Raw genomic sequence first — 27,589 nt, 5'->3', positions numbered from 1 at the left:
AAGATGGAATATCCATAAAGGAAAAGAATGCAGTAAATTAGTAGGAATGTGTGTACGATCTTGGACCTCATTTACACCAGGGAATTGTTCATTATCCTAAGATCCATCCATAACCTTTCTTTGTTCAGCTAGTGACATAGAGAAAGAGATATTCGAGTATTCCCTCTTAAAATACAGAAAATAACAGTTACATAGAATCGTAATATAAGCAGCCGATCCATAGGAGAAATATGACTGTTCTTGTGTTATTTCAAGTGATCCATTTGTAGATTTTGATAAACGATCTCTCCTGAAATTTTCTGTCACCCAATTCCTAATAAGAATTTTCTCTTTCCACTAAAGAAACTTCACGCTCACGCTCTATCCAAGTAATTAAAGTACTGTACAATAATAATCGTCTTCGAAATAATCACCTGTGGCTCTGGCCGCCATTTTCCTTTACTTGCTCTAATAATCGTTGGTTATCTCCTTTAACCGCTCGAATATGGCCGGTTAGAGATTACTGTGGTTAACCTCCTATTTAAATCGTAACCGAGGTTGATCCACCGTAAAAATGCTTAATCAGGGGTTAGGTGACAATTTTAACCGATGGTTACACTAACCGACGTTGATGCACATGGTCAATAGTCTTCTAGACGTAACGTATTTCCAGTTGAATGAATATATGGTATGTATTCTATCGTTATTGGGAATGTATGACTCGGTTGTGTTCGAATGCACGTAGTTCGGAACCAAGAGCCATTTCAGGCATGTATCGACGTGGGAAGCAAGTTCTGGAAAAGGAAGGAAGCAAACTGTTACATAGCCTTTTCCACACAAGAAGAGTGTATAATTACAATTATACAGAATGGCAAGACAGAGGTCAGACGTAGCTACTTCTAAAACTGTCAGCTTTAAACAATGAATTTTCCAACTATCAAAACCTGAATAAAATGTTAGATAATTTTATATCTAGAAAGGGCAGAGTAAAAATCACACAAAAACGAAGCAGTTTCTCTAAAATTCTGCTCTTTGCTGTGTCAAGTCTCAGCATATTTTCATTAATAATGCCGGGTTGGGGAACCTGCTAGCGTTGTTCTAAACGATCTCGACTCCGCTACTGTAGCGAGCGCAAGATTTTTTTTATCACTCGAATTTAAAGAGGAAAATCGGGTGAGCACATCCTTTACAATTTCGTGTTTATTTACAGAAAACAGAAGGAAATCATTTTATGTTTGGTCTAGATGAAGAAAATGTGAATTACGATCTCCTTGTACCTGGCATCTACGTATTTTGCAACAAAGTAAGAGAAAGAAATTTCTTTTGCCAAAACTTCATGAAAGCATAAACTGCAGTTCCCAGGTTATGAAATAATGTAGGCCGAGAAGTAATTTATAATTTGTCTCCTGCTACGCGAAAATTTTTCCATCGGCGATTATACCAATGCAAGCAACCTACAAGCCAAATCTGTTAGTTAATCCGCGCACACTTTTGTCGAAACGGTAAAAAAAACAACCAAACATATAAGTTGAAGTATCAGGGACTAAATGAATATATCTGATTCTTTTTAAAAGTGCAATGTAGGTCTAAATTCAAAACTCAGTAGCCTAAACAGGAGAAAAATATTTAGCATTGCTATTTACGTTTTTGCTGAAAAGTATATTATGAAAATGTGTTTAGAAATAAACAATATTCTCGTAATAATAGTACATTATGCAACGAGCCTATAATGGTAGTAATTAAGACGCGAGTATGTTTGTTTATGAAACGAGCGCAAGCGAGTTTCATAATTTTTATACGAGCGTCTTAATTATCATTATAGGCAAGTTTCATACGACTTTTTATGCTCGACCATATTTCTAACTTGAAATTATTCAGAAGTATTCATGTTATGGTTATGTGAGGAGCGGAACTGAACTGAATTGTGAGATGTGCGCAGACGCGAAAGTATTGATTTTTTCCGAGGCACAAATGTCATTGGCCTTGATATAACCTAGAGAATAACATGAACATTAGTCTTGATATAACCTGGAAATTGATTTAGAATTGAAAAACGAGATGACAAATTGAATTTATTTGAATATTATTTACAATTAACGCTAATATTATAGTAACAGAACATAACCTTCTGCGACAGTATTGGAATTCCAGCCTCCGTGACGTTTCGCTAATTGTCTTTCGATTGCATATCCGAGAATAATCGATACTTGGGGTTTCATAATGGTACAATGGTGATTTCTCATTGGCTGAACAACTGAACTATAATGACTAGGTATACTTTAATGAGGTGCATTAAAGGGCTACTACCAGGTGTATAATTACTACATTTCGGCATGGTCGAGCATAAAAATAGTTTAAGTGTTCTGGTACACCACCTTATAAATATTTGTAGAACTTACATGGCTTCTGGTATTAAAATTTACAATAGCTTGCCTGAGGATATTAAATATAGACTACAAATAATACTCTTAATTTCAAGAAATGTATAAAAAAAATTAATATATTTGTGTCTTTACAGTCTAGAGGATGCAATTGTGGGCCCTTGAACTGTTGCATAATGTATTTTATTTTTGACTTATTGTAATTTTAATGTATTGGTGTTTTTTTTATTGACAATGTCAATGCATATTTGCCTCTGACAATAAAGTTTATCTTGTCTTATCATGTTATTGAAGGGATTTAAATTTGAATATTCCCAATTGAAAATTATTTAATATTGAAATACAGGTATATAAAATATATTTCTGCCCTGATGTTTAAACTTTCGTTCATTTAGAAATGTCTGTACATGTTTTGTCCCCATGTATTACGTCTTTAATGCCAGATTGTAGAAATTAATTATTATGAATACGTGTTTCATACCTGAATATTGTAACTGAACATAGCCTATGTATGTACACATATATAAAATAAATAAATAGATAGATAAATAAATAAATAAATAAATAAAAATAAATAAATAAATAAATAAATAAAAATAAATAATTAATTAAACAAATAAACCACAAAACAAACTTTTTCACACTGAATATTTGCTTCTTGTTTTGTTTCGGCATGTTGACTGCCTTACTTACTGAAAGCATACCTGAAATAAGCAAGCAAGCAAGCAAATAAACAAAGAAACAAATAAAACAAATAAAAATAAATAAATAAAAATAAAATAAATAAATAAAATAAGTTAAATAAATAAATAAATAAAATAAATAAGTTAAATAAATAAAATTAAAATGAATATATATATGTATGTATATATATAAATTACATGAATTAAATAAAACTAAATAAATTAAATTAAATTAATAAAATAAATAAAATAAATAGAATAAAAATAAATAAATAAATAAATTAAATAAATAAATGAAATAAATATAAATAAATAAATGATATAAATATAAGTAAATAAATAAATAAATAAATAAGTAAATAAATGAGTGAGTGAATGAGTGAATGAACGAATTAGTCAATGAATGAATGAATGAATAAATAAATAAATAAATAAATAAATAAATAAATATTAAATGAGTAGGCCTCAATAATTAAATGAATAAATAAATACAAATGAATAAATAATTAAATAAATAAATAAGTCACAAAACAAAATTATTCACACCGACTATTTGCTTCTTGTTTTGTTTCGGCATGTTGACTGCCTTACTTACTGAAAGCATACCTAAAATATGTGTGTATGCGTGAGTGCGTGTGCATGTATGTGTGTGTGTGTGTGTGTGAAGAGAGTGGAGGGGTTCAATGCCACTGATTTATATCCCATACGTAGCTGCACTGTTGCGGCTTGCTTGGTGACTCTAAGGGTGCTATTCATAGACATTTCGCGTGCTAAACTAGCCCCGGCTATCCACTGGTTACTTGTACAGAATTCAAATCATATCCTATCGCTAACACTGGTTTATGAATACGTAAAACGCTGATCATCCACCGGAAGCCCGCGCTAAAAATATCTATGAATACGGCTCTAGGTGTCTAAGTAACCAAATGCAGGACTCTAATTATAATACAGCAAGATGGAGCGAGATAAAAATCTGCCTTAAGATCGTTTTTGTTTCCAAAAATTTTAAATTAAAACATTGAATTTCAATCCCGATATCTTGCGTTCTGCTAAGTTTTCTACAGGCCTATTATAAACGATACATATTGAACGTCTGCCGCTATGGATTATAGTGCGTGCGCTTCCCCACTATGTGTTTCGTGATTCGATTCCAAATGTGGTCTGAGATTTATTTCCATTTCACGGGACTGGATGTTTGTACAGTTTCTTGTATTTGTCCTGTCAGACTGCGGTGTTCCTGCACTATGCTGACTATGCTCCGTGTAGGAATCTAGCATTAGTCCAAAGTAAGCGCAGAGTATCTAGATGATGTTTCAGTGCCTCCAGAAGAAGAAGATAGGTATTCAAGTGGTTTGCAATATTCTGCAAATTATTTATATAGTGCCTTAAAATTATGACGAAAGAATACTTACAGCTTCCGGAGAAATTCATGGGGTGTGTGATGGCATCATAGCGATCGATGCTCAGTGCCACCAGGACGTACGTTGAAGAATACGTGACCACAGCCTGGGGAACCAAACGAAAGAGAAACGTCACTACAATGCAATACAACGGTGAAATTTTATTTGTGTTGGGGTCGTAGCTCTACCGTAAATGTTTCAACAATATGGTGGTGTGCAGTTTTCAATTTGGGCAATAGAAGAATATTACATATAGGCCTACTAACGTAAAGATAAAATAAACAATTTGAAATGTAAATAATTTCCCCCTAACCAATTACAAAAGTAAATAATGCAACGTTCGTGAAAATATTCAAAGTGATGTCGATAATAATCTACTAAAACAGCCCTGGGCTCAATGGGGAAATGGAACGGAACTGTGAAACCTCCCCTCCCATGTCCTTTCCGTTTCACTGCGTTACAAACAAACTCACAGTGGATACTGTGCAACAGTGATGGATTTTAGGCGACCAGCGACAGCGAAAGTTCGTAAAAGCTATGATGCAATCCGTCACTGAGCAGTGCTTAACTACCGGTCTAATCATCTCAGCTGGGGAAGGTGAAATGAGAAGTTAAGGTAAATGCACATGGCATATATAAAAAAACTATATATCAAAGTTTATTGGGCTTTTGTTTGAAAACAGAAATCTACAATGACACTGTAATAATTCAAGAAACGTGACACACTTTTTCCCCTTTTCAAAATTATGAGATAGATTACCTTAATATCTATGGAAAACGTTTAGTGAATGTAAATGAATAATTATTATACATATAATTATTTTTACCTTTGTTAGGAATTCAAAGATTTTAAAGTTCGAGACAACAACACAGCAGGGTAGGTATAGCGTAGAACAGTCATGTCAATTGATGCCCATAGGAGCAAGCGCGCGCTTTAGAGCTCAGGAGAGCCTGAGCGCTTTATAGCGGAAAGGAAAGAGACAGACGAGAGAGGTAGTATATACCGCTTGGTCGAGCTATATTCAGGGATGGCCAGCACTGATTCAATAGATAAAGGGAAGAGAACTTGTGAAAACTGTATCCATGTTAATTTTTAGATTTGTCTGATAAGTATGAGTGCATTATAAGACTGTAAGTTTTAATTGTAATGTTCATTTTTTACAAGTTTGAATTTTTTGTTAAAAAGAAATATTTTCTCAACTTCCTTTATAGAAAAGTGAAATTTTAAGATATATGCCTAGTTATTTAGTAGCCTAACATAATGTTTTCGTAAATCTAATATACCGTAAATACGTATTACTGAAGATAGTGTATTGAAAATTTTGAAAATATTCGCATGGAGATTGTTTGTAAGGAAATGAATTAACAAAGCAACTACTATTACATTATAAGCAAAAGATACGTGCCCATGTGTTGTATAGCTTCAGCAGATTTCGAGAAAATAATTTAATATTCTGATGATAGGAAGATGTGACCAATATCACCTTAAAAGCATAATGCGATGAGAGTTTTGTTATGGAATATTAGTTACTTTTAAAACATATACATAGCTACAGTACCTAGGTAACTTTGTTTTGTACTGTAATATTGTTTTGATTAGTTTATTGATTACTTTTATAAGGCTAAAGGTACCATCAATACCAATTCCAACTTATTATGTCATACTCAATCCATTTTTTTTGGGATATCAATTTTGTTTACGAATGATGTGTTTGATCCATTTAATGGAATTGATGTGAATATTCCTTCTTAACTTTGTATTATGTTATTAACATTTAAAACACAACTGCAATATTAAGAAATTGGTGTTAGTACTTTTGTTTTACAGCCGATATAGATAATATCAAACAGAAAGAATCCATATAAAAATAACGACATAAAATTTCACGTTCGTTTGAAGTTTGTGCACCACTGTTTTCTAAATTAAACAGGCTGCTTATTCATATACACAACCCTTCCTCTTTCCATACTTAGCGCTTGATGCCCGCGCTCGACGTCAAGGTCAGAAAAATGCGCTTGCTTTGACATCACTGGCGTAGAACATGTTAGAATGGGTCCATTGTCCAAGGATTCACTTTTAAACATCTACTGACCCTAAGGGCCCGTTTAAACGGTACGGGAATTTCCCGAAACGAACATTTATTCTAATCGATTTCTTACCGACAGCACTGTGCACACGGTTCGATTTTATTCCCATGCATAATGAAATTTAAGTCATATACGAAAAAAAAAAAATTGAACCGTGTGCATAATGCTGTTCGCACGAAATGAATTCGAAGTAATGCTCGTTTAGAGAAATTCCCGTACCGTGTGATCGGGCTCTAAGGCACTCATTTTGACGTTGTCCGAAGGAAACAGACGCGTTTTTTTTTAAAATGATAAAAGTGCAAAGTCCAAACACAGAAAACAGTACAGTGTATGAGATAGAAAATTTAATTGCGTTATTTACTAATTAATTAATTAATTTTAATAATTGAAACGGTGAGATCAATAAAGAGAAGACCTGACGGCCTTGTCTCTACCAGATTAAATAAATAAATACTATTAATACTACTAATACTACATTCAAGTTCATTTACACAAGTTTCGAGAAAAAAGCAAACAACTTTTTTTATTTCTTACCTACCGGTAATTATTATTTTTTGAACATAATATTTGTGGTTATTTTAGAGATCTAGACAAAGTAGTATACCAACTTTTAAAGTCGTAACACTTGTGGAAATATCCAAAATTTAATTTAAAATTTGCAAAAAATGAATGCCCAAAAGTGGACTTGAATGGTTTTTGATCTCACAGCATCATATTCATTATTTTACTCATTTTATGTCTAATTAGTTTAATTATGTCACGAATAACCTCAGTCGATGCTGTTATATAATTACGCAATATAGATAAATTTATTAAGCCACAGTGAAATTAAAACTGGAGGACGAGGTTCAGCTATGGTTGCATTTGCACGAATGCTAACATACATGTATAACCATTCTACGAGAAATATATTTAAATAATAATCTATGTTATGAAGAAAATACATACTTTGCTAATATGCAGTTTACGCATGTCACAAAAATTCACTTCTTTCATTACGTAACGAATGATACGAACCATTATAGCCACCGGCGTAGCTCAGTCGGCTAAGGCGTTTGCCTACCGATCCGGAGTTGCGCTCGGGCGCGGGTTCGATTCCCACTTGGGCTGATTACATGGTTGGGTTTTTCCCAACCGTTAGGCAAATGTCAGGTAATCTATGGCGAATCCTCCACCTCATCTCGCCAAATACCATTTCGCTATCATCAATCCCATCGACGTTAAATAACCTCGTAGTTGATACAGTGTTGTTAAATAACCAAATAAAAAAACTATATATTTCACGCACATTATTCCCAAATAAATTAAGTCTATAGGGGACACTTAAAAATAAGGTTTATGTGAAAACCCCCATACAATAAATGAGCTTGAAGACTATATAAGAGCTGAAATCGAGTCAATCAGTGAAGCACAACCTCTTAAAGTAATTAACTATTTCATAAGAAGATGTGAACAGTGTATAGCAGTTGGTGGGGGGCCATTTTCACCACCTACTTTGAGCTGAGTAAGTACAAATTACTATACTAAATGTTTCAGTGCCGTCAGACCGGGTGGCCCCTTGGCAGCAGATAAGCTCCTAGCGGCGGGCAACGGGAAAATGAAAACTGCGCGGCTAAACAAAACAGTGTCACTGTATTTGCTACTTACAGTATAATGAAACTAACATCTGTCCATTATATTTATTATTATTATTATTATTATTATTACCGGTACCATTAAGTTATTTAAATACAATACAATACCTCTAAGGGCTAAAATCCATTATATTCATATTATTCTCATTATATCGATACATTTTATATTTATATTTTGATCCCTATTGCATAGTAGGTACCAGTAAACAAGTATTAAATTAACTTTCATCTTTTAACTATCTAACTCAAATAAATTGTAATTCTTTGTATATAGTACTTCAAATACAGAATAGAAACACAAGCTCATAAATTAAGTTATTATTTTTCATGTAGGCTTCATCTCAAATTAAATAAACATTACACTACTTGTTAAAATGTAACTCAAGGATATTGCTGTAGATTCTTTAGTGTATTGTGAATATTTTTAATTTAAATAATATATATTCAACTACTGTATTGACTTAGTCTGCTGACTAGTAAAAAAGACTTCATGGCTTTAACTCTGCCTTACTTACTTGTGGTTTTAAGGAACTCGGAGGGTCATTGCCGCCCTCACATAAGCCCGCCATCGGTCCCTATCCTGAGCAAGATTAATCCAGTCTCTACAATCGTATCCCACCTTCCTCAAATCAATTTTTATATTATCCTACCCAAAGGTCTTTTTCTCTCCGTTTCCCAACTAACACTCCATATGCATTTCTGGATTCGCCCATTCGTGCTACATGCCCTGCCCATCTCAAACGTCTGGATTTAATGTTCATAATTATGTCAGGCGAAGAATACAATGCGTGCATTTCTGCGTTGTGTAACTTTCTCCATTCTTCAGTAACTTCATCCCTCTTAGCACCAAATATTTTACTAAGAACCTTATTCTCAAACATTCTTAACCTCTGTTCCTCTCTCAAAGTGAGAGTCCAAGTTTCACAACCATACAGAACAACCGGTAGTAGGCCCTATAACAGTTTTATGAATTCTAATTTTCAGCTCTTTTGAGAGCAGACTGGACGACAAAAGCTTCTCAACCGAATAGTAACACGCATTTCCCATATTAATTCTGCTTTTAATTTCTTCTCGAGTGTCTATATATTTGTTACTGTTGCTTCAAAATATTTTAATTTTTCTACATCTTCAAGGGACAAACTTCTAATTTTTATATTTGCATTTCGTCCTTAACTCTGCTCTAAATTATTGTCTGTCACAGAAATAATTAGCAAAGTGTACGGATGTCATGCCCCACCACCTGCATTAATTATAATAATTTCTCACAATTTTTGAACTTGACATGATGTAGTGCTTTCTGATTATATATTTTACAAATTAAGAAATGGGAGTGAAGTAAGAAATTTATCATGAAATTATTTATGTTCAATCATCATAGTTATCTCTGTTTAAAGGACCCAGAGAGTTTGTAACTTTTTGTGTATAATTAAAACTTCTACTTTTGTATTGGATCTAATCAACTTCGTATCACTTAGAACTGGAGACACACCTGTGTGCAGAAGTTCACTTGGTGTGAACTTACGGTAAGTAGTGACATCAAATTGGATCGCACTTCAATTTCATTCTCGATAAGATATCTAAACTAATACGTGATTTATGTAGGCCTACTGCATTCTACATTAAAATTTAAAAGCTTTTCTTAATATAAAAACATCTAGATAAATCAAGCTTGACACCTCCAATACGTAGCGCCCAATCATGATTAAACAGTACAATAAACGCCTTTATTGGCACTGTGAAACGAGTATGGATTAACATAACATAAAGGCTTTGTTAATATCGCTGAAGGCACGAACACAGTATTTTGACAAGTGTATAATATGTTTTTACTTATTTTTATTTAGATAATATCACAGTTATATTAGTAGCAAAAGAACTAGCTAGATATAGAATAGACTTCGTGGGAGTACAAGAGGTTAGGCTAGATGGGAATGGCATATCACAAATAGGAGATTACTTGTTGTATTATGGGGAAGGAAACAATAATCACCAATTAGGAACAGGATTCTTTGTTCATAAAAGAATAAAATCAGCAGTAAAAAAGGTCGAATTTATCAGTGACAGGTTATCATATTTAGTACTTAAGGGTAGATGGTGCGACATCATAGTTATAAATGCTCACGCCCCTACAGAAGAGAAAGACGACCATATAAAGAATAGCTTCTATGAGGAATTGGAACATACTTTTGATCAGTTCCCTAGATATCACATGAAAATTTTATTGGGGGATTTCAATGCTAAAGTAGGAAGGGAGGATATTTTTAGACCAACTATTGGAAAACAGAGCCTACACGCAATTAGTAGTGACAATGGAGTTAGATTAGTCAACTTTGCCACATCGAAAAATTTAATTGTCAAAAGTACAACATTCCCCCATAAGGATATACATAAATATACTTGGACTTCTCCAGATGGATTGACACACAACCAAATAGATCACATCTTGATAGATAAACGGAGACATACTAGTATAGTAGATATTCGAACTTTCAGGGGTGCAGACTGTAATTCTGACCATTATTTGGTGATTGGAGAATTAAGAGAAAGATTATCAGTAGCCAAGCGAGTAGAGCAACAAGTTAATATTACTAAATTCAATATTTTGAAATTAAAGGACGAGGAAGCTAAGCAAAATTATCAGGTCGAAATTTCGAATAGGTTTGCCACTTTAGAAAGTTCCGACGAAGTTGAGAAAGAATTAGATGTTAATAGCGTGTGGGAAAATATCAGAGATAGTATCAAAATTGCAGCTGAGCAGAGCATAGGTTATTATGAAACTAGGAAAAAGAAACCGTGGTTTGATGAAGATTGTTGCATGGTAGTAGAAAGAAGGAAACAGGCAAAATTGAAATTCTTACAGGATCCAGTTGAAGAGAAGAGAGATAATTATTTCAATGAAAGACGGGAAGCAAATCGTACACTTAGGAATAAAAAGAGAGGTTACTTGAAGGAAAAACTGAATGAGGTAGAAACAAATAGTAAGAATAAAAACATTCGAGATTTATATAAGGGTATAAAGGAATTTAAGAACGGATATCAGCCAAGGGTAAATGTGATCAAGGATGAGAATGGTGACTTGCTTGCAGACTCTCCATCAATCCTAAACAGATGGAAAAACTATTTTGCGCAACTACTAAATGTACATAGGCCAAATAGAAATGATCGGGACGAAATTGAAATACAAACTGCTGAGCCATTTATACCCGAACCCACGCTTTCAGAAGTCGAAATTGCGATAGAAAATCTGAAAAAGTACAAGTCTCCAGGTATCGATCAAATTCCAGCAGAATTAATACAAGAGGGTGGGAGTGCATTATATAACGAAATTTATAAACTTGTACTTGCTATTTGGGAAAAGGAAATTGTACCAGAACAATGGAAGGAGTCCATAATTGTACCTATTTTTAAAAAGGGGGACAAAACCAACTGTGGTAACTTTCGAGGAATATCACTTTTGTTGACGTCGTACAAAATTTTGTCCAATATTCTTTTGAGAAGATTAACTCCGTACGTAGATGAAATTCTTGGGGATCATCAGTGCGGTTTTCGGCGTAATAGATCGACTATTGATCAGATTTTTTCTATTCGACAGATAATGGAGAAAAAATGGGAGTATAAGGGTACAGTACATCAGTTATTCATAGATTTCAAAAAGGCTTATGACTCTGTTAAGAGTTAAGTATTATATGATATTCTTATTGAATTTGGTATTCCCAAGAAACTAGTTCGATTAATTAAAATGTGTCTCAGTGAAACATACAGCAGAATCCGTATAGGTCAGTTTCTATCTGATGCTTTTCCAATTCACTGTGGGCTAAAGCAGGGAGATGCACTATCACCTTTACTTTTTAACTTCGCTCTAGAATATGCCATTAGGAAAGTTCAGGATAACAGGCAGGGTTTGGAATTGAACTGGTTACATCAGCTTCTTGTCTATGCGGATGACGTGAATATGTTAGGAGAAAATACACAAACGATTAGGGAAAACACGGAAATTTTACTTGAAGCAAGTAAAGCGATCGGTTTGGAAGTAAATCCCGAAAAGACAAAGTATATGATTATGTCTCGTGACCAGAATATTGTACGAAATGGAAATATAAAAATTGGAGATTTATCCTTCGAAGAGGTGGAAAAATTCAAATATCTTGGAGCAACAGTAACAAATATAAATGACACTCGGGAGGAAATTAAACGCAGAATAAATATGGGAAATGCGTGTTATTATTCGGTTGAGAAGCTCTTATCATCCAGTCTGCTGTCGAAAAATCTGAAAGTTAGAATTTATAAAACAGTTATATTACCGGTTGTTCTGTATGGTTGTGAAACTTGGACTCTCACTCTGAGAGAGGAACATAGGTTCAGGGTGTTTGAGAATAAGGTGCTAAGGAAAATATTTGGGGCTAAGCGGGATGAAGTTACAGGAGAATGGAGAAAGTTACACAACACAGAACTGCACACATTGTATTCTTCACCTGACATAATTAGGAACATTAAATCCAGACGTTTGAGATGGGCAGGGCATGTAGTACGTATGGGCGAATCCAGAAATGCATATAGAGTGTTAGTTGGGAGACCGGAGGGAAAAAGACCTTTAGGGAGGCCGAGACGTAGATGGGAGGATAATATTAAAATGGATTTGAGGGAGGTGGGGTATGATGATAGAGACTGGATTAATCTTGCACAGGATAGGGACCGCTGGCGGGCTTATGTGAGGGCGGCAATGAACCTTCGGGTTCCTTAAAAGCCATTTGTAAGTAAGTAATATCACAGTTATTATTCTTCAATGTACTATGTAAACTTATGACTTTATTTATATCAAGATCGTGGGTGAGTCTTTCTTCCAAACCAATCAAATAACATATTTATAGGCGACTTTCTGATACATTTGAACGGGTAAGTAGAAAAAGGATAAAGGCTGGTTCACAATAAACTGGGAACGGAAACGACAACGGAACGAGAACGGAAATAATGTTAAAATAAATGTATTTAAATGTGAGCGTTCATAATACTTAATTGTGAATGCTCACATTTAAATACATTTATTTTAACAATATTTTCGTTCTCGTTCTCGTTTTCGTTTCCGTTCCTGGTTTATTGTGAACCAACCTTAACATTCCAACTTCCCTAGTTTGTGAGAAAACAAACCAAAAAACAAAAATAAATTTATAGAGAAAGCTAAGAGTTTTATTGGAAGAGTTACTGTTCTCCGACCAGGAGATTAACCGTGAAAGGAATGTGCTTACTATTGCGTCATCTATTGGAGCTTAGTAGATATATAATATTACAGTTATAACGTCAGTTTAAAAACCATGCGTTCTCCTGCATATGTTATTTCCTGTATGGAGGGATTAAAAGACCAGGAGATTAACAGTGATCTAATTATGTAACTAGGGTAGTATAAATATGTGTGTATCAGTGATATCGTTTGTGTCAATAGAGATACGAGTACCCACGTGTGTGACCTTATGACATCTTATGACATCAACATTCATTCACAGCATTACCCCGCTGCGTCTCATTCCCCTGAGACTTTCTCGTGGTTGGAGTACAGTAGGCAATTGTAGAACTAGTCATTAAGTGTGCACTCAAACAATATCAAAGTCAAATATTTATTTAATAATTATTAATAATTAAATGTGTTGGAATATTATCGTTTTCCCGCTATAATGTTTTTTGTGACATAAAATGTTTAATACTACAAAGAACACTTCAAAATGGTTTTACTCTATACAATGATGATCATAATACGAGTCTTTATTCACCCTTATCACTGTGTGCTGTGTTTGAAGTTGGATACTTGAGGATGTCTTCATAGAATGACTTGTACTCATCAGTTATGCACTGCATAACTTTTGAGATGTCCTCTAACTTTTGTGATATTGGTTTCAAGTTTCCCATAATTTGCTAGTAGTCGGCAGCTCCACATGATCTTGTTCCTTCAACCTGAATGTTCCATGGTGTAAACCATCAATGTACTCTGAAGCCTTGACATGGCCTTTCATCTGCTGAGTGAATATAAGCTGTGTTCGTACTGATGTTGACTGTCAAGTTTGTTATTCTCAATATCATTACATCATATCAAAACTGTTCTTCTTTATGGATCAGAGACTTGGTTCTCAAACAAAGCCATCAATGTAAAATTGTCAATAGATGCCTGCGAAGAATTTTAAGCATTTTTTGGCCAATAATAATAAGTAATAAAAATTTATGGACATCCAATTGAACTACAAATTAGAAGGCGCAAGTGGAGATGGATAGGACATTCGTTAAGGAAACCGAGAGAGACTATTGAAAGACAAGCATTAGAGTGGAATCCCCAAGGAGCCCGAACAGTGGGACGCCCAAGAGGTACCTGGAGGAGATCTGTGAGAGAAGAGGTTGAGATCACTGGAAGAGTGTGGAATGAGGTCAAACTATTGCTGCCAATCGTGTCCGATGAAGATCTCATTGAAGCCCTATGCTCCACCAGGGAATGAAAGGAACTACTACTACCACCACTACCACTACTATCATTACATGTTTTCTTGAAATACTGTCGACATCAGTGTTTGAAGTTGAGCACCTAATTGTTTTGAAGCCTCTTTACTTGATGTGGAGGGTTGAGTTTCCTGGAATTTCGAATGATGTCATCATACTGATTTGGAGAGTAAATCCGATCCTGGAATGTTATCCTTCTTCCACTCAACTAAAGCTTCAATGCTGGTTCTAATAATGATATGCGACTGGAATATTTCCCTTTTTACTCTCTTTGGATAGCTTAAGCAAAAATCTACAAAATCGCTATTCCTGTTTAATGTTATTCTTTTTCCACTCACCCGTTCATTTGTCTTACACCAAAAACATGCTTATATGTCAAGAAACATAGAAAGCATTGCTATACTATACAGTGTGTTTCAATGGCTGTGATACAAACTTAAATATTGGTTTTATATTTTAGTAGATTATTTTACGACGCTTTATCAACAGCTTAGGTTATTTAGCGTCTGAAGGAGATGAAGGTGATAATGCCGGTGAAATGAGTCCGGGGTCCAACACCGAAAGTTACCCAGCATTTGCTCATATTGGGTTGAGGGAAAACCCCGGAAAAAACCTCAACCAGGTAACTTGTCCCGACCAGGAATCGAACCCGGGCCACCTGGTTTCGCGGCTAGACGCGCTAACCGTTACTCCACAGGTGTGGACGTAAATATTGGTAAATAGCGTTAAAGAAAATAGATAAAGTGTTCAAAGCATCTCTTTCCTGTACAGACATTGGCGTAGCAGTTTGCAGTAATGTTCACCTGCCACTGTCACCCATTCTTGACTGTTGGGCTCCCCATCTCTTCAAAGAGAGGCGGGAAAATAATGAGGCTACAAGCAAAACCGCACCAAACAATGACTGAGTCACTAAGCAGAAGAACTTCATTATTCTCGTTTAAAGAGCAGATCGCCAAACTGGGAAATTTATAGTGTTTACTCTAGCAGTAAGTGGAAAGGTGTTTTATCACTTCACAGGACAGAAGTAATGAACTAATTTGCAAAGAACCGTAGAGCGAAGTAGACACACTGCTCTGCGTCGCGTGTTGTTAACTGCTACGATATATGCCACCACAAGGATTATGAAGCGCATAGTCTGGGCCTTCCTTATACCCAATTTGGTACTCTCAGAGTCTTTCTAGAGCTGATTAAGTAGGCACAGTTTAATAACTATAATCATCTCGTGTGAAACTCTAAGCCAGTTTTTATGAAATTGAGTTGTTGGTATATTTTTATTTTATTTTTCGCGCTCTTTTCGGTGGCGCAAAGCACTATCTCCTACGCGTAATAATAAGCGATTAAAGCAATTGGAATGGGAACTATGTGCCAACATAGTATCGATGTAAAGAACACTAAGTCCAATATTATTAAGTAGGGCTATTTACTGAACTTTTCATTAATAAAAGTGCAAGCGAAACAAACATAAACAATTTTTATTTACCTATCACATAAAATTCAATACGTGCATTTACTTCCGGTGTACAGCCATTTCACAACTGTGTATTCCATAATAGTTATTTATGCAACAAGTGGATAATCCTGATGATTATGGCATGAGTGAATGTTTGTCCCACTCACTATAGTTTGTGCAAGATTGATACAACACTTTATGCTCGACCATGCCGAAATTTAGTAATTATACACCTGGTAGCAGTACTTTAATGCATGTCATTAAAGTACACCTATTCATTAAAGTTCAGGTTTTCGATTATTCTCGGATATGCAATCGAAAGACGAGGGAAACGTCACGGAGGCTGGAAATCCAATACTGTCGCAGAAGGCTATGTTCTGTCACTATAATAATTAGCGTTAATTGTAAATAATATTCAAATAAATTAAATTTGTCATCTCGTTTTTCAATTCTAAATCAATTTCCAGATTATACATTCTCTGCATTACATCAAGGTCAATGACATTTTCCTCGGAAAAAATCAATACTTCCGCGTCTGCGCACATTTCACAATTCAAGAGCTATGAACAAGGTCACTTCCGATCTTCTGTCAGATACAAATAAAATGTCTACTTCTGAATAATTTAAAGTTAGAAATATGGTCGAGCATAAAAAGTCGCATGAAACTTGCCTATAATGGTAATTAGGACGCTCGTATGAAAATTATGAAACTCGCTTGCGCTCGTTTCATAAACAAACATACTTGCGTCTTAATTACTATCATTATAGGCTCGTTGCATAATGTACTATTATGGCATCTTAGCATTATACAGTAAATTGTAGGAAATAAATTATGAAATAATTCGGCATCCATATCTGACATAAGTGTTGATATGTTCGTATTGATCGTATCGATTAGTTGCGCCTGGAATTGGCATTGAATAAAGAGAAATGGATGATCTTGCAGGTATTAGAAACTATAATTATACCTTATGTATTAAATTTTATGTTACAAATGTTCCTTTAATTTGTTAATATAGTTTCTCTGAACCACAGAACTGTTTCATGTGATATTACAAAAGTGATAAAAAATTGTTAAAGATTGGAAATAAATGATACGTTACCTTCTGTCCTGCATTTCATTTCTTGTTACGTGGCGCGTAGAAGCGGTAAGTAAGATAGTCAGACGAGTTGCATGCATCCCACCCAAGCGTTCCGTTATTACATCATAGCGAATATGTCATTGCTATTATTGGCACGCGTGCCATAATAAGCCGATTATGCACGATATTGAATGTAGTAACAACCTATCTACAACGCTAGGATGGCATAAATATACGTTTCGTATTAATTCCTCATTTTTTTATTTGTTGGTGCTCAAAATCAAAGCAACGCCCTGTGTACTTACGACCTGAAGCATTATTTTATCTCTATGGACAGATATCAAAATTCATTAATAAAAGAGAAGTTTTCTATTGTAACTATCCGATATTGTAATAATAATACTATTATAATCTTTGTCTCGTAACAGAAACGTCATCATACATGGAATTTTAGTTTTACATTAAATTTTTCGACTCTCTTTATCTACCATTGGACTTCATAACATAGATAGTACTAACATACTGTACTGCGGTATATGTGAATGATTAAATTATCTAATTCGCTGAAAGTGGAACACGAAACGTTGGAAACATCATTTTAAGGGGAGAGCATGGTATTTTTTAAAACTTTTTTCCTATTTGGTGTAAAATATTAATTTTTTGTATGTAGAGAGCTCATAGCTGTAGCAACGCAACCAAAAATAAATATTTTGAAAAAAAAAAAATTATTTGAGGGCCCAGATTTGAAAAAAAATATACCCAATGCAGGATTTTACTAAAACCGATATATCTAAACCATTTTTAAAGGTAGATTCTGCAATGTGCAAGGTGTCTTGCAATGTACTTGCAAAAGCATGCTCTACAAACTGTCTGTAACAGAAGTTTGATATTTGTCCCTACGTTTGTAAAATAAACAATTCAAATTTAATAACACTTTTCTGATTTCCCTTCTTGCAAACAAACGGACGTAGTTTTAAAATTAAATCAAATAACAAAATTCTGTTACAGAGAAAGATTTCCTAATAGTCTAAAGAATGTGTGTTCTAAATTTCATGCATGTATCTTCAATAGTTCAGACGTTATATCCATTTTTGTCTGGCAATGTAGCAAAAAAATGAAGTTACCGTAAACCGATAAAAGGGGGCGAGTGATTTAAAAATCCATAGCGCAGGAAGTTTAAAAATGGCGTATCAATATCTGATAAGGGCACAAATACCCACAAAATATTATGCTATGCATTCCACACATATCACAGAGTATTTTAAATAATTTTTTTTTCATTTACTCATTTTTCACCAAAAAATACAATCCTCTCCCCTTAACACGTAGTTGAAATATCCAAAAGTCACACCAGAATGTAACTTTTGAAAAATACACGAATTATTTATCTAGAATTTTATATCAGTTTGCTTGTAACTTATCTATTAGGTTGAACAGCTTTTTAACTTACCTGAAGAAAACGGATCACTTTACACGCTATGTTCCCCGCATTCCAGGCTATCGTTATTCTCCAAACAATATCTGTCAGAACGCTGATGAGTCCAACAGACAGATCTGGAAAGAGAAGAAATCAAAATTAATGGGGTAAACATTGGTAATTTCGTGATAATTTCATGAAAACTAATTTAAAATGCAAATGTGTAAATATACCCTTATTCCGATTTTTTTTATCTAAAAGACGATAACTTGCTGTACAAATCTGGAGACATAAAAGATTGGATACGCTCTTGAATATGTGCCAAAAACCACTTTTACAACTTAAGGTGAAAAGTTGGTTATTTCGTGATAGCCTTGGTAATTTCGTGATATTGCATTGATAATTTCGTGAGAGGTAGAAGAATTGTGGAAAAATTCATTAAAGTGAAATGAAATTCTCATTTATTGTTACAAGACTTCAAACATAGTAATTCCGTCTAATATTCATAGCAAGAAAACATAGAAATACATATCAACACATAATAAGAATGAAATCAAAGTAAAAACTGAAATTGATAAGGGATCTTCTTTGCCCTGAAAGGGTGAACACTTTTATTACGGACTTTACTATAGCCTATATTACTAGGGTAACTCCAAAAGTAATGTAATAACGTTTGTTTAAAAATTATATTTTTATCCTACAGCTTTGCTATTTTCACAGAATGTAGACGCATCCTTAAGGAACAAAATGTCACTTTTCCACATAATCCCTGTCCCTTTCAACTGCCTTACATAACCTAGGAACGAGGGCCTGTAGACCAGCACGGTAAAAGTCTGGACCAACACGTCTGAGCCACTCTTTAGCAGCGTGCACAAGGGAGTCATCTTCTAACATCGTTCCGCGAAGGGATCCTTCAGTTTACCAAAGAGATGGTAATCGCACGGTGCCAGTTCAGGACTGTAAGGCGGATGTTTCAGTGTTGTCTATCCGAATTTTCTGACCTGGTCTGTGGTCTTATGACTGACATATGGCTGTGCGTTGTCGTGCAATAGCAGAACATCCTGCTTCTCCCGATGTCGTCGAACACGACTCAGTCGAACTTGAAGTTTCTTGAGAGTTGCAACATACCCGTCAGAATTAATGGTGGTTCCGTGTGGCATGATGTTCACAAGCAAGAGTCCTTCTGAATCGAAAAAAAAGTAGCCATAACGTTTCCTGCCGAAGGTGTACTTTTGAATTTCTATTTCTTTGGTGAATATGCATGATGCCACTCCATTGTCTGCCTCTGTTTCCGGTCCAGAATGGTGGAGCCATGTTCCACCTTCTGTCACAATTCTTGCAAGTTATCTAGCACTTATCATTGACACTTAGCATAACAAATCAAACAGAAACTACACTGAACCCATTGCGTCTCCGTTTTCTTTTTTGTTATCACATCTTGTCTTCAGATTTCTAAAATTCCTATTGTAATGCATTTTATACTATTTTAAAAATTGTAACACTTAATGCTCAACAAAATTTCGCCTCAAACAGCTAAGATTTCTATCAGTAAAGCTAAGCCTATATGGCGACTACAGATGTATCTAAAATTCCAAAAACATTTCCTAAAATTTCATGAAGATACAATAAAGGTTTGTACCAAATATTATATGCTTACCTTTAGTAATAAGCCTGTAATGTAATAACAAACATCCACAAAATTTGTATGCCTGAGAAGTCGACGCAAACTTGCTCTCTCCGAACATAAAAGCTCACTGAAGCAACTACAATTGTCACACAAAGCTTAGCTGTATGTTTCTGGAAACTGGACAACATATGCAATCCCTTGGCGGAAATTTGGATCTCGTAACACCATTGGTTAGTTCACAAAAGAGCAAAGAAAAAGTATCACGAAATAACCACTGCCTCGAAATTACCAATGTTTACCCTATAGTTTATGATAGTAACAGTATTCAATTAATTATGACAGAATAATAGTGTAAACTTAATTTTAATACTCTGGCATTGATTTAGAGACTCGTTTGAAAAGAAGAATGTAAAATTAAAATAAAACATGAAAGATACATGAAATTGAAAGTACCCGCGAGTGCTGGGTATGTTTGTGTAACTGAAGTTATGTTCTTGAAGTCTGTAACCCCTTACGTACAGTAATTCTATTTGTGTCGAGGAAAACATAGAAAGAATTATGAGGACAAAGATTCGAAAAGTTTACGGTCGTAGCAGAGATAAACAGCATATTACATACCAGCCTAGTAACACCGAACGCAAAGTAGGCTATACCCAGTACTTTCAGAGAAATTCCACACATTGAATAACACTGAATAAATCTGAAATCGTATTCAGATGAAGCTCATTTACGAATATATTACTACTTATCAATCTCTTTAGCTGTAAGATATCGTGAGAACCTCCCCAAAGGTCTTTTTCCCTCCGGCGCCCAAGTAACACTCTATGTGCATTTCTGGATTCGCCCATACGTGCTACATGCCCTGCCCATCTCAAACGTCTGGATTTAATGTTTCTAATAATGTCAGGTGAAGAGCATAATGCGTTGTGTAACTTTCTGCATTCTCCTGTAACTTCATCCCTTCAAGCCCCAAATATTTTCCTAAGAACACTATTCTCAAATATTTTATTCTCTGTTCCTATCTCAAAGTGAGAGTCCAAGTTTCACAACCATACAGAACAATCGGTAATATAACTGTTTTGTAAATTATAATTTTAAGATTTTTTGAGAGCAGACTAGATGACAAAAGCTTCTCAACCGAATAATAACAGACAATTCCGATATTTATTCTGCGTTTAATTTCCTTCCGAATGTCATTTATACTCGTATTTGTTACTGTTGCTCCAAGATATTTGAATTTTTCAATCTTTTAGAAAGATAAATCTCCAATTGTTATATTTTCATTTCGTAGAATGTTCTGGTTACGAGACATAATCATATACTTCGTCTTTACGGAGTTTACTTCCAAACCTATCGCTTTACTTGCTTCAAGTAAAATTTCCGTGTTTTCCCTAATCGTTTGTGGATTTTCTCCTAACATATTCACGTCTGTCTGTTATTCTGAACTTTTCTAATGACATATTCTAGAGCGAAGTTAAAAAGTAAAAGTGATAGTGCATCTCCTTGCTTTAGCCCGCAGTGAATTGGAAAAGCATCAGACAGAAGCTGGCCTATGCGGACTCTGCTGTAAGTTTCATTGAGACGCATTTAATTACTCGAACTAGTTTCTTGGTAATACCAAATGCAATAAGAATGTTATATAATAGCTCTCTCTTAACCGAGTCATATGCCTTTTTGAAATCTATGAAGAACTGATGTACTGTACCCTTATACTCCCATTTTTTCTCCAATATCTGTCGAATATAAAAAATCTGATCAATAGTCGATCTATTACGCCTAAAACCACTCTGATGATCCCCAATAATTTCATCTATATACGGAGTTAATCTTGTCAAAAGAATATTGGACAAAATTTTGTACAACGTCAACAAAAGTGATATTATGTATTATTAATTGATAATTATTCATAGGTGGAGGTAAACCTTTCGCTGTTAAAGAAAATGGAATGTAGGTAGTTGCTAATGAGTTGCTATTTAATAATTTTCGAAACACTGTGTATCCTTTGCTTAATGAGCAATGGAAGAAGTGCAATGAAATCCCCTGTAGAGTAGTAGATTATTAAAATGTAACATCAAGAGTGGTTATCAACTTGATACTATCTCCATAATGTCGTTCCTCAGAAACACTACACTACATCTCATAACTATATCTGATATTGCTTCATTATCGTCCACGGGCTCCACCAAGCACGGCTTCGTCTTACGACACACTCCTATGATGGCAGATATTATGTATAAGTTCCTTGTTAAACTGAAGAAGGTGTATCCGTGATTAATGCGTAGTGATTCCAAACTAAATAACTCTATTATTATGCATCACGCGCGGTACAATTCATAAAGAAATATCTATATATAACTTAATTAAATCAACTTTCTATCTATAAAATTATAGCACTGGTATTTAAATTTGTTTTAATTCATTACAATATATCAACTGTTTTGATATGTAACGTAACCAAAACTGTAACATAACGGTTATCTTAATAAACATCGGCTCCATGAAATTTGAGACAAAAAGTATGCACGTTCCGTATCAGATAAAGACGACTTTAAGAGCGCTCTGAAGCTGGGACTTTAAATGAGATTTTGTTCGTGTTTGGTTATTTATTTTGCATTTCCTTTCCTTAGAAATGTTTTGTGGTTAAATGAATTTTGAAGGTAACTGAATTTGCCAGCAGTAAGATGTCGAAACACAAAGGACAAATGACGGCAAAAAATATGGCCAGATTGTTGCTGGTCGGTCTCACCTTCACTCGCTTCAACCCTACCAAACATGTGATACGTAAGAGGTTCCAACCCCGCTGTTGCCAGATAGTAATTCATAAAGAATCAATGACTGTGTTAGCATGTCTGTAAAATAATTAGCCGTGCAGAGATCAGACGTTGAATATTTTTCACCTCTCTTTTCTACCTCCTATTTTTATAGACTGAACAGTCCGCTATGGCCATTACAAGGATTTAATATTCACAAAAACGATTTTGTACAGTATCGAGTAAAAACATTTACCAAGTAATTTTTGCACATATATTTTTATTTGCTTTGCGTCATATTTAAATTTTTTTTTTAAGTCACATTTTGGTATTTGTCAGGGCATAAGTGCATGACTATTTCCATAGTTTTAGGTCGTAGAAATCCGAACCTTATTAATATATCAGTTACTTGCTTACTTACGGCCTTTAAGGAACCCGGAGGTTCATTGCCGACCTGACATAAATCCGCCATCGGTCCCTATTGTAAGATTAATCCAGTCCCTACCATCATATCCCACCTCCCTCAAATATATTTTAATAGTCGGCCTCGGTAGCTCAGTTGGTATAGCGCTTGTCTTCTGTGCTAGAGGTTGCGGGTTCGATCCAGGCCCAATCGATGGCATTTAAGTGTGCTTAATTGCGAGAGGCTCATGTCAGTAAATTTACTGCGGGATAAAATTCCGACCACCGGCGACGCTGATATAACCTCTGAAGTTGCGAACGTCGTTAAATACATCATAATTTAATTTATATTTTAATATTATTCTCCCAACTATGCCTTGGCCTCCCTAAAGGTCTTTTCCCCTCATATTCTATACGCATTCTATATAACTTTCTATACGCATTCCCAGATACACCCATAATTGCTACATGTCCTGCCCATCTCAAACCTCTGGATTTAATGTTCCTAATTATGTCGGAGAGTGGGTGAAGAAAGAATGATGCTGAAACTGACCAGGAAAAGGAATTAGTTGGGTCACTGGCTGAGAAGAAATTTCCTACTGTAGTTGTAATCCCATGATAGAGGGGAAGAGAAGGTCTGATGGCCTTATCTACCAGGTTAAATACATATACACTACTGATACTACTACTATATTATACTATACTACTCCTGAAGCATGCACTGGAAGGAATGGTGAACGGGAGAAGAGTTCAGGGTAGAAGAAGTTATCAGATGATATACGACATTAAGATATATGGATCGTATGAGGAGACAAAGAGGAAGGCAGAAAATAGGAAAGACTTGAGGAAGCTGGGTTTGCAATGAAAGACCTGCCCTTGGACAGAACACTAAATGAATGAAATGAATGAATGCATTATAACAGGTGAAGAATAAAATGCGTGCACTTCTGAGTTTTGTAACTTTCTCAATTATTTTGTAACTTTATCTCTATTAGTCCCAAATATTTTCCTACAGCTCGACCAAGTTAAGTCTGCGAGCCGAGAGGGGAAGTTGGAGACAGTTCTGTAGTGAAAGGAGGCGGTAACGAGAGGAGACCAGTACAGTCTCATATGACAGCAAAGTTTTCCTACTGCGCTTCAGTTCATTGAGCGGTAACAATTTAAGACGCTTTGAAATAGACTGTACTTCTACTTCTGCTTGACAGTGAGGTTTGGCGTTCTGATTGGCAAGTGTGGGCGTAGGAGAGAAAGTTGCATGAGGGGGGAGGCTGGGAGACAGCGTAACTGTTGCTTTTATCTGAAGACAAGGACAAAAAATGCGTGCGCTCCGTAGTGTATTTTAAACGATGTGCACACGTTGAAATCTGAGTGTCAAGTAACCTATGTGGCAACTGCGTTTTGCTTCTACATTCCATCCCGAAATCCTCACTCGCAGACTTGACTTGGACAAGCTGTAAGCGCCTTATTCTCGAAAATCCTTAACCTCTGTTCCTCTTTCAAACTCGAAGTCGAAGTCTCACAACCATACAGAACAACCGGTAATATAACTGTTTTATAAATTCTAACTTTCAGCTTTTTCAAGAGCAGACTGGATGATAAAAGCTTCTCAACCGAATACTAACAGGCATTTCCCATATTTAATCTGCGTTTAATTTTCTTTCGAGTGTCATTCATATTTGTTACTGTTGCTGGAAGATATCTGAATTGTTCCATCTTTTCAAAGGATAAATTTACAATTTTTATATTTACATTTCGTACTCTATTCTGGTCACGAGACATAATCATGTGTTTTGTTTTTTCGTGGTTTACTTTCAAACCTATCTCCTTACATGCTTCAAGTAAAATTCCCGTGATTAATATATATTAGTAGTCTAAATAAATAATTCATAAGACAGCATAGAAAAAATAATTAGACGAAATCAAATAGATACGAGGTGCAGAAGTTAATTCTCGCTATTATTTAGTGCAATGATCTTTTGCATTACATTATAAAACCCCCGCGTTAATATCGCAGCTAACAGACAGAATGTCACGCGAATGAGAGATTTATTTTCATATCACGATAATAATTTTAAACTCATATAATTAAGTTGTTAAATTTGACAAGTGATGGATTATTTTTATGCATGTATGCACGTCGCTTAAATTTTCATTGCAAAATTATGACATTCATTTCCGTAAAACCTGCTATTTTTAAGCCATTCAATTATTACCATTTTATGGATTTTATATCGCAAATAAGCACAATAGACCTACTAGTTAAAGAGCGATATCATACATATTGCACAGCTTCTGTGGCTCAAGGACCAATGTGCTGGATTTCTATCCCAGCTCTCCGAGATCGATCCCCGGCCAGCTCATGATGGAATTTGTGGTGGACAAACAGACTTGCAGAGAGGTTTCTCGGGGAACACTGGATCCCTTCTATAATTTCAGCAACACTCATCCGTCTTCCTCTCATTTCATCCGCGACATGCAATAATTGAAATGGGAAGAGGAAAGTATTCAAATGATAGAGGGAAACGAAAGTACTGTAGCGCGCTTGCCTGCTGATCCGGAATTGTGTCTGGCCTCGGTTGGGTTTTCCCCAAATATAAGCAGTGCCGGATTTAGGCCTAGGCAACCTATACAGTTGCCTAGGGCGGCAATTTCCAGGGATGGTGGCATTTTATCTTTATCTTTCTCTTCAATTCCAAACCCTTTCTGTTATCCTGGACTTTCCTAATGGCATACTCTAGAGCAGGCATGTCAATTGATGCCCACAGGAGCAAGCGCGCGCTTTAGAGCTCAGGAGAGCCTGAGCGCTTTACAGCGGAAAGGAGAGACACAGACGAAAGAAGTACTATATGCCGCTTGGTCGAGCTATATTCAGGGATGGCGAGCACTGATTCAATAGATAAAGGAAAGAGAACTTATTAAAATTGTATCCATGTTAATTTTTAGATTTGCCTGAGAAGTATAAGTGCATTATAAGAATGTAAGTTTTAATTTTAATGCTTATTTTTCACAAGTTTTATTTTTTATTCAAAAGAAATATTTTCTCAACTTTTCGTATAGAAAAGTGAAATTTTCAGGTATAGGCCTATTTATTTAGTAGCCTTACAGAATGTTTTCGTAAATCTAATATACCGTATATACGTATTACTGAGACAGTGTATTGAAAATTTTGAAAATATTCGCATGGAAATTGTTTGTAAGGAAATTAATTAACAAAGCAACTACTGTTACATCATAAGGAAAAGATACGTGCCCATGTGTTGTAAAAATGTCAGCTCTAGATAGATAGATAGATGGATTTATATTATTATAATTTTGTCTAATCCAATGCACGGGTCTTCTGACCGTTTGTGCTTTGTACCCGAAACAAGTTCTCCTTTGTAGGTCCCCCCCCCCCACCTATGATTACATCCAACTACTCTCTACAAGAACACACATATTAAAAATGAAACTGGCACAATAAAACACATTATATAATATATCCTAATCTAAAAGACCTAAAAGTGTACAGTTGGGTGGATACTATTATCCCTTCCTCAGTTCGCGTCGCAGACTTCAACAGCTGCAGTTCTAATCTTTCTCGCCTTCAAGAGGAACAATCCAGTCTTTTGTTCCCATTGTCTATTCCCCATGAGGTCAAGACATGCAAGCGAACTCCTACTCTGACTTAGCATCGAGGGTGGTAAATATTTTCTCCGAACAAGTTCCAATACAACACACAATAACAAAATATGCATATAGGAATCCTTTTCTTTGCAAAGCGGACAAAGACGCTCCCCTTCTTCGTTGACAATTTTATTACCCTTCCATGCCCCCAATCTTAGCCACGCTAAACCTGCTCTGCTGTCCTTGTTACAAGAATTTATGTATTCATACCTCCCCCAGTTAAGCATGAGCTCTAATTGTAGATGTAGTGAGGACTTTTCCGAACATTGGAGCTCAATCTCTTGCCTCTCGATATCAATTAAACGCCTCTTCACATTACGCCATACATTCCTCCTGTTATTCGCTATAGCTTCAGCAGATTTCGAGAAAATAATTTAATATTCTGATGATAGGATGTTGCTCACAAATATCACCTTAAAAGCATAATGCGAAAAGAGTTTTGTTATGTAATATTAGTTACACTTAAAACAGATACAGTACCTAGGTAACTTTACTTTGTACTGTAATATTGTTTTGATTAGTTTATTGATTACTTTTGTAAGGCTAAAGATACCAT

The 27,589-nt window shown here is 35.2% G+C and overlaps 1 protein-coding gene across 1 annotated transcript in view; it reads right to left on the bottom strand.

The window, feature by feature from the left end:
- LOC138709978 (cardioacceleratory peptide receptor-like) overlaps positions 1-27,589 on the bottom strand; it is a 414,250-nt gene that overhangs the window by 211,696 nt on the left and 174,965 nt on the right. The window contains exons 3-4 of the mRNA XM_069840659.1: positions 18,625-18,728; positions 4,456-4,549 (exon numbers count right to left, since the gene is read on the bottom strand). Coding sequence (XP_069696760.1) covers positions 4,456-4,549; positions 18,625-18,728 — 198 coding nt within the window. The remainder of the gene's footprint in view (positions 1-4,455; positions 4,550-18,624; positions 18,729-27,589) is intronic.

This window comes from Periplaneta americana, chromosome 12, assembly GCF_040183065.1.
Source record: "Periplaneta americana isolate PAMFEO1 chromosome 12, P.americana_PAMFEO1_priV1, whole genome shotgun sequence".
Classification (NCBI taxonomy): Eukaryota; Metazoa; Arthropoda; class Insecta; order Blattodea; family Blattidae; genus Periplaneta; species Periplaneta americana.
This window is presented reverse-complemented; position numbering and strand designations above follow the sequence as displayed.